Source organism: Canis lupus, chromosome 21 (assembly GCF_048164855.1).
Source record: "Canis lupus baileyi chromosome 21, mCanLup2.hap1, whole genome shotgun sequence".
In the NCBI taxonomy this organism is placed as follows: domain Eukaryota; kingdom Metazoa; phylum Chordata; class Mammalia; order Carnivora; family Canidae; genus Canis; species Canis lupus.
The window spans coordinates 5384193-5392984 of record NC_132858.1 but is presented as its reverse complement, the minus strand read 5'-3'; the positions used below and the strand labels follow the sequence as shown (position 1 = coordinate 5392984).

At 54.0% G+C, this 8792-nt stretch overlaps 1 protein-coding gene across 4 annotated transcripts in view; it reads left to right on the top strand.

Annotated features, from left to right (window-relative positions):
- PC (pyruvate carboxylase) overlaps nt 1–8792 on the top strand; it is a 101658-nt gene that overhangs the window by 75325 nt on the left and 17541 nt on the right. For 3 of the 4 annotated variants that reach the window (XM_072790063.1, XM_072790062.1, XM_072790061.1), the window contains 7 exons: nt 3351–3486; nt 3645–3829; nt 4079–4244; nt 4370–4515; nt 4677–4794; nt 5096–5247; nt 6760–6878. In XM_072790063.1, the coding sequence (XP_072646164.1) occupies nt 3351–3486; nt 3645–3829; nt 4079–4244; nt 4370–4515; nt 4677–4794; nt 5096–5247; nt 6760–6878 (1022 nt within the window). Of the gene's footprint in view, nt 1–356; nt 506–3350; nt 3487–3644; nt 3830–4078; nt 4245–4369; nt 4516–4676; nt 4795–5095; nt 5248–6759; nt 6879–8792 lie in introns of those variants that run through there. The other variant, XM_072790064.1, reaches the window with a different exon arrangement.

Genomic DNA, 8792 nt, shown 5'->3' with positions numbered 1-8792 from the left:
GCAGGAGGGGTGGGGGGTCAGGGTCATGTGTGACTCAGCTCTGCCTGGGCTCTGCGGGGCAGCATGACCTGTGTCCTTTGTCATCCACACGAGCTCCGCCCTCCTAGCCTCCCAGACCCCGCTCTCCTTGCTCACTGATGTTTCTGTGCCTTTAACCCCAAGTGGCAGCAGGTCCTAAATCAGTCATGGCTGCCTGCTGTCTGTCTGCTGGCTGGTAGCCTGCCTCAGACCACCTCCCTTGCAATCTTTCCTGGCCCCAGGGGGTCAGGGCAGGCTGTGAGTCACCTGCTGCCTTCATGACTGGACCTCTCTGCCTCCCCTTGCTTCGGGCCCAGAGCCACTGGGGGCGCCCCTTCCCCTGATTTCAGTCTTGGCTACCACCCAGGCTTCCAGCACTCTAGTGCCTGAGGCCTTTGTATCCCAGTGCCAGTGACCTCAGGCAGAGCAGCCAGCTGTCCACGGCCTCCCTGGGCAGAAGCCGCTGTGGGTGCCTGGCTGTTGCAGGGTGAGTGCTATGGGGAGAGCATGGGCCAGGCACACTGGGGTGGCAGGCCCTGGTGCTGCGGAGTGTGCGCAGGAATGTGGGTTGTGTGGGGCTGCATGGAGATGGAGTACCTTCTTGCTCCTGTTCTTTTCTGGGAAGCAAGTGCTAGTGTCTCAGCAATCCTGCCATGCTCAGGGCACGGGCTCAGTGGCCCCCAGGATGACCCACCGAGGTTGGGGGTGGTGGTTTCCAGTTTCACAGATGAGGACATGAGGTCTTGGGAGCCTGGATCTCAGCTGGGGCAGACCCAGGCCTATGGACTCCAGGCTTGCATGCTGGGCCACCAGTGGCTGGATGGGGCTGCTCTCTGCATTCCTTTCCCCAGTGCTCTGACTTCAGGGAGAGGGCCCTGATCTACTCTGTGAACTTCTTTTTTTTTAATTTTATTTTTATTTTATTTATGATAGGCACACAGTGAGAGAGAGAAAGAGGCAGAGACACAGGCAGAGGGAGAAGCAGGCTCCAGGCACCGGGAGCCCAACTTGGGATTCGATCCCCGGTCTCCGAGATCGCGAGACCAAGGGCAGGCGCCAAACCGCTGCGCCACCCAGGGATCCCTTCTCTGTGAACTTCTGCCTGGCTCTCTGCTGTACCCCAGGGCTTGATCTGCTTGGATGCGGGTTCAGCAGCATTTGGAGGCTTCTGTCCCAGCCCAGAGGCGGGGGGCGGCATCTGTGAAGATCAGTCATGGTGGATTGAGCTCTGAGGCCTGCGTGGGTGTTTCAGGCTCCCTCTTTTCCTAGCTGTGAGCTGAGAGGCACTTGATGCCCACCTTCCACACAGCCTCCAGTGATCCCTTTCTGTATTTGGAAAAGAGAGCAGGAGTAGAAGGGGGTGTTTACACACAAGATGATAGGTAAGTGCCTAAGTGGTAGCAGGAGCAAACCCACCCAGGCGGGAGAAAAGCTTGGCCTCCCTGGAAAATAGTTGAAACTTCTGGAGGTTTGAGAATCTTGGTGCCACTGCCCCTCAGCTGTGAGGCTGCTCATCTGTACACAGGTGAGGAAGACCCATAGCCGTCTCGTTAACCAAGAGATGAGGAAGGTGAGGTGGCCCCACTGTGAGGGAGAGGGGGCTCAGCCTTACTGCCTGTGGTTTCACAGGACAAATGCTGAGTCCTTTACCTCCCCCAGGGAGACAATTCAGGCGCTCCCCTTACCTTTTTTTTCTGCAAAGATCTTCCTCCCCCTTCCGTATATGCCTCCTTAGTGCTAATTGTAAATAATACACCCCTAGTGGAGAAGATATAGACTGTTTAGAGAAGATAGAGAAGGAAAAGAACAACACCGCACCAATTCTAGAATACAGGAATGAGTGACATGTTGTCTGACAGAGCTCCTTCTAGTTCTTTTCCTCACCTAAAAAAAGCTTCATGAAATCGTATTATTTACCTTTTTAATTTCTGTAGCATCACATTATAAGCATTTCCCTTGTAAATAGAGTTGTGCAAATAGTCATTCTTAATGATTTTATAATGTCTGTATAGGTGCCCTATTGTTGGATCTTTAAGTGGCTTCTAATTATTTTCTATTGTAAATAATGCTGTTTTGAACATCTTTCTGCATCCATCTTCGTTCCCATTTTAGAATATTTCCTTGGGATCCCTAGGTGGCGCAGCGGTTTGGCGCCTGCCTTTGGCCCAGGGCGCGATCCTGGAGACCCGGGATCGAATCCCACATCGGGCTCCCGGTGCATGGAGCCTGCTTCTTCTTCTGCCTGTGTCTCTGCCTCTCTCTCTCTCTCTCTCTCTCTCTCTCTGTGACTGTCATAAATAAATAAAAATTTAAAAAAATAAAATTAAATTTAAAAAAAAAGAATATTTCCTTGTGTTGGATTCCTAGAATGGTAACCACTGGGCCAAGGGGCATAAATATTTCAAAGGTTCTTGATAGGATTTCCAGAGAGCTGCCCTGATATCCAGACCTCACCTTGTGTGTCTGTCTCCCTAGGCCTTACCAGCACTAAATCTGATTGTTTTACAACACTGTTGCTAATTTAATAGGCGAAGTGGCACCTCCCTGTTCTCTTTTGTCCCTGGTGATTTCTGGTGAGGTGAAACTGCTCATGGTTTATTAACCACCTATTTACTGCTCTGTTGCCGCCCTTGTTCTAAAGGAGTGCTTTGCCTCTTCTTGACTTAACCCTATGTGGTAGTTTGGGCTAGTGGGCCTGTTATCTGAAGCAGATCTCAGAGGCTTGGGCTGCTGGTGGATCCGTGAGGGGGAGATAATGCGGTGATATCTGAAGTTCAGTGCACTTTAACCCTTGGTAGAAAAGGAGGCTTCTGCCACTGTGTGAACAAGTCCTTGCTTCTAAAGTCTGACAGAGGTGTGGCTTCCTGAGAGGGCACGGTGATGCAGGTTGGCTCCTCGAGAGATCTGTCATTACCCTCATTGCCTGGCCAGGTGGAACCCTTCTGGAAGGACACAGGGGCCAGTGTGGTGTGGAGAGGTCCTAAAACCCAGGCTGCTGGGCCTCACAGAAGGCATTGAAGGGGACTCTGACAATGTGCACACTGAGGGCACTCAGGGTCTCTGCTTGGTCCCCACAATTGCTTTAAGAGCTTGGAGTGTTGTGAAAGTTATTAGAGTGCTAGGGTGAGATTGGGTTCTGTTTGGGTTTGGCTTTTTCCCTTCCCTACAGCCAGGTGGCCCCCAAGGGAATGTTGGGTGTGGCCGGGAATTGAGGAGGGTGAGGTGCTGGCTTTCACGTGGGGCCGCTACAAGGGCAGGGTGGGGTAGGACTCTCATTCTTCCTGGGAGACCCTCTTTGCCGAAGCTGCTCTAACCCAGCTCTGACTTCCCAGATGCTGAAGTTCCAAACCGTCCGTGGGGGCCTGAGGCTCCTGGGTATCCACCGAAGCTCCACTGCCCCTGCTGCCTCCCCAAATGTCCGGCGCCTGGAGTACAAGCCCATCAAGAAAGTTATGGTGGCCAACAGAGGTGAGTGCCCTTGGGGCCAGCAAGAGGAGCCACGTGTCTAGCCCAACCTTAGTGTTTCTGTTCTGCGCTTGCCCTGCGCACCAGCTCTCCACTCCCCTTCTGCTTCTGTTAAGGACCCAGGAATCTAACATCTGGTCCCGTTGCCCCCTCCCTCCAAGGTGAGATTGCTATCCGTGTGTTCCGGGCCTGCACAGAGCTGGGCATCCGCACTGTAGCTGTCTACTCGGAGCAGGACACAGGCCAGATGCACCGGCAGAAAGCAGATGAAGCCTACCTCATCGGCCGCGGCCTTGCCCCAGTGCAGGCCTATCTGCACATCCCAGACATCATCAAGGTGGCCAAGGTGAGCTGGGCTGGGCTAGGCCTGAGTCCTGTGCCTTCCCCCCACCCAGGGCAGCCCATAGTAAGTGTCTGTGAATAGGGGACTGGGTAAATGAATCAATGAATGAATGGATGGATGGATGGATGGATGGATGGATGGATGGACCAACCAGATGAGGTGGGGGGAGATGCTTGAGCCACAGGTTTTGGGCTGGACCTGTGTGAGAGATTTTGAGAGATGCTGCATGTCTCTGACTGCTCCTGCCCCCAGGAAAACAATGTGGATGCAGTGCACCCTGGCTACGGGTTCCTGTCAGAGCGAGCAGACTTTGCCCAAGCCTGCCAGGATGCAGGGGTTCGGTTTATTGGGCCGAGCCCTGAGGTGGTCCGCAAGATGGGCGATAAGGTGGAGGCCCGGGCCATCGCCATTGCTGCAGGTACATGTGGTGGACAAGCGACTATGGCCCGCACAGCTCGGGAGGGGCTGTCTAAGGAGGGTCTGATGGGTTCGGGCAGAGATTCCAGCCTGTTACAGAGGACCCACATGCCTCTCTCCCAACAGGTGTCCCTGTGGTCCCTGGCACAGATGCCCCCATCACTTCCTTGCACGAGGCCCATGAATTCTCTAACACCTATGGCTTCCCCATTATCTTCAAGGCCGCCTATGGAGGTGGGGGACGTGGCATGAGGGTCGTGCACAGTTATGAGGTGAGCAGAAGCCCAGGGCTGGGAGCAGAGCAGGGAGCCCCGCTGGCCTGTGAGGCCACCTGCAGAACAGAGCCTGGGGTTCCCAGAGTGGGCGGGGGTCCCACAGAGGGTGAGGCTGAGCTACAGGGCCCAGTGTCTGCTCAGCTTGCCTGCCCTCTCAGGAGCTGGAGGAAAGCTATAACCGGGCCTACTCGGAGGCCCTGGCCGCCTTTGGGAATGGGGCGCTGTTTGTGGAGAAGTTCATTGAGAAGCCACGCCACATCGAGGTGCAGATCCTGGGTGAGTGGGGGCGTTCACGGGGCCACCACACGAGGCAGGAGCCAAGTGGGCTTGATCTTTCTGGGCTCACCACAGCTGGTGTCCAGGAGCCACCCCTCAGGAAGCACCTCCCCTGGGAAGGCCAGCCGTGGAGGCTGGACTGGTCAGGGCCCTGGCCTTGGTGCTGACCGTTTCCCTCCTGACTGCCCCAACTGCCGAGGGCAAGCATGGATTGGCCCTGGGAGGCTATATGGGATTGGTGGGTATTTAGGAAGTGTTTAGGTCCCAGGAGACACTGAGGCCAGCTTACCTTTCACTGTAGGAGACCAGTACGGGAATATTCTGCACCTCTATGAGCGAGACTGTTCCATCCAACGGCGGCACCAGAAAGTGGTTGAGATTGCTCCTGCAGCCCACCTGGATCCCCAGCTTCGGACACGGCTCACCAGTGACTCTGTCAAACTTGCTAAGCAGGTGAAGGGCAGGGGCCTTCTGGGACAGTCTCCTTCATGGAGATAAGGAGCCTGTACCTGTGGCTTCCTCTGAACTCCTGCCAGCTTAGGCCTCGTGACCAGTAGTCATGTCCACATGTGGACAATCTGCTAGGGAGCAGGGAGGCCCCAAGTGACTGGCTCTGGGAGACAGAGGTGAGGACTCTCTGGGGAGGAGAAAGTGCTAACATGGGATTTGGATCCTTGCTGTGTGAGAGCAGAGGTGCCAGGCCCAGAGACCAAGCTTGGAGTCCAGAAAGGCTGAGAAGAGGAAGGGAAAGAGGTTTCCAGCCACTCCCTCTGCACAGATGGGAGTTCTGCGTGGCACTGCCTCACTCCTGAAACAAAAGGAATGAGATCCAGTGGATTCTGTCAAGATTAAGAAACATTACTAAGGCATTTCCTATCATTCATTCTTGACTGGCCCCTGCATCACCTTTATTGCCACCCATCGAATCCTCAGGTTCTCCTCCTCCTGCCAGTCTTTGCTCTACTGGGGCGTGGAGGTAGGAGATGGCAGGTGGTTCCCCAACAGTGACCTGCCCCCAGGCCTGCCCAGGAGAGCACCTGCCGTGGCCAGGCCTGTAGCAGGGGGCCCCCCCTTCTGTTCTTCTGGGCCCTCCTGAACCCACCCCCTCTCAGAGTCGGAGTATCCTGCCCCCACCTCTACCTCCCTTCCCAGGGCCCCGAGTGAGAGCATCTTCTCAAATCTGCCTTCCTCGGCACCCAGGTGGGCCCCCGGGTGCTGCTCTTCTTGCAGAGCCTGGCCCCCTCAGACCTTTCGGGCAGCAGATGATTCTATGACCTTCCCCAGCTGAAAGAGAGGGTCAGCACTCACAGGGAAGCTTCAGACACAGTTAATATAAGGCTTGGTTAGGATCTAATTTAGAATTGCCATTTGGGTTATTTCATATGAGTAATCTTACCTGGAATTGGGTCTAATTCATTGGCTTAGGCAGCGTGTCCTTCTGTAACAGGTCTGAGGGAGCTCACTCAGGTTCTGGCAGGACCAGAGTGAGACTGGAAAGAGGGTTAAATTTTGTATTAGAAGGATCATCACTGCTGGTTCCTCTCAGAGGACACCTCTTTGGGTCATGGTCAGAGGTCCTGGTGATGCGTAGAGCAGAGGGGAACTTTCTGAAAACCCTCTGAGAATGAGAAGGTCCAGCAGAGACTGGGGTGCGTGGTGGGGCCTGTCCACTGGGGAGGGTTCTGAGTGCAGAGCCAGTGGCAGCTTCTGACTTGTTGCCTCAGAGAAGCTGGGTGCAGTTGCCAGAGGCTGGGACTTCAGCCCCTTCAGCCCAAGGGGGAAGGGAGGGGCGTGAGCTGCAGGCGCTTGCCCTAGGGGCAGGGCTGTTGAGGCTGGGAGTGCAGTCTGTTCTTTTTGGAACCGGCCAATGGTTGTGGCTGAGCCAGAGTGGCTGTCAGGGCCCACTCAGGGCCCAGTCGGTCCCGCCCTGCTGATTGATGTCTTGCTGACACGGCCGCCCCACAGGTGGGCTACGAGAACGCAGGCACGGTGGAGTTCCTGGTGGACCGGCATGGCAGGCACTACTTCATCGAGGTCAACTCACGCCTGCAGGTGGAGCACACAGTCACCGAGGAGATCACAGAGTGAGTGGGTGGGGCTTCAGGGGCGGGGCACTTCTGAGGGCGGGGCAGCTTCCAGGTTTCCCATAAAATCCACATATTGGGGGGGCATTTAGTGGGGGCTCGGCCCACCCCCCACTGTGGTAGAGAGCAGTTAAGGATCTAGGTACTTTTTACAAAAATTATTAGAAAAGCATTACATGTGGGGTACCTGGGTGGCTCAGTCGGGTAAGCAGCTGACTCTCGATTTTGTCTCAGGTCATGATCTCAGGGCTGTGGGATGGGGCCCTGGAGCCTGCTTAAGATTCTCTCTAAAAACAAAAGAAAGAAAAGCATCATATGCTTATCATAAAAATGAAGGAGCAAATAAAAAAAACGATTCAGAGCCCCACTTTCAGAACCAGGCTGCTGAGGAGGAAAGTCTAACATATTTCAGATGAGGAGTGGAGGCTCAGGTCAAGAGAGTTGCCAGCCCAGCAGAACTGTCAGTGTCGACCCTAACTCTCCTGGTTTTGTTCCATCTTTATTTTACTATATACATATTTTGACACAATTGAGATGTTATGTGTAGAGTTCCTCTTCTACTTTTAAAATTAGTATTAGTTGAAGGCATCCTCCAGGCCAGTAGTCTTTCTAGAACTGTAGATGTGTGTTTCATGACTTCCCAAAATGGCCCTCCATTGCTAGCGGGTCAGGTCGTTTCTGGTTTTTGTGGCTCATAAAGGGTGGTCACACCATTTTTGTGTCTAAATCTTTTCCTTCGCCCCTGAAGAGTTGTGGGGATAGACTCTTACAGTGCAGTTACCCGAGCAAAGCCTAATCAGGTTTCCAGATTGCTTGTATCAGTTTGTGCTCCACAAGCACTGAGTACAGACCTTTAAAAAATCTGCTCCTTTTATAAACCATTCAGTTGTTTCAGGATCATATTTTGAGCCATTTAAGTGTGAAGCCCTGGCTTTGGGCCAGCACATCTCACGCTGGAACTTTTCTGACAGTTTGTTCCTCCCCTGACCCCCACCTGAGATTGAGGATGCTGTGGGGGCGCCTGCCTTTGCCCAGCAGGCACACACAGGCCTCCAGATGCCTTGTTCTCTTGAGGTAAAGGCTGAATTGAGGTGGCCGCTCCAGCTTCAGATTCTGACTCCATGAGACTTTGCCCCATTGTGCCACTATAAACTCACTGTCAATCTTGGGCCTGCCACAAGCCTGCTCTGTTAAGGATGGAAGCCTGTGCTTGCTCTGGAGTAGGGGTTTTGTGTCCAACACAGACCAGGGTGCAGGTTCCTACCTGGTCACTGGCCACGCAAAGCTTGGGTGAGCTGCAGCCTCTCTGACCCTCAGGCTCCTCCTCTGATGGGAATGACAGATTCAGAGTATCACTGTGGAACACAGGCTGGAACACAGCCTTAAGCTCGTGGTACGTGGACATAGGGACGCCCGGTAGTCATTGTCACTCCCATGAAATGCTTTAGTGGCAAGTACAGGACCCGGGAGAAGATCTTCCAGTGCCATTTACAGGCTGTCCCTGCCACAAGCCTCAGTGACAATACATTTATGACCCTGAGTTTTTTTTTTTTTTTTTTTTTTTAATAGCTGTTCCACTTGGATTTGTCACTGTCCTTAGGAGCATGGCAGTCAGTGAGGCTGAGCTTATAAAATCATGCACATTTGGAGAGCTTTGTGCACTGAGATCTTCTTTAGGTTGGGGTCTCAGGCACGAGCCCAGCCTTGACACACCTCCTGGGTGGAAGGCACTCTCACCGAAGCATGTCCCCTCACAGCCTCTCCCTACAGCCCTCACAACCCTGCTCTCCCACCAACCGCCCCTCCTCCCCCATCTGGGCATAGTACCTACCACTCTCAGCATGAGCAGTTGAGCCTTCAAATCAGGCTTCACCAAGGGTGGGTCCGGGGGAGGTGGGAGGATGGAGAGACCCT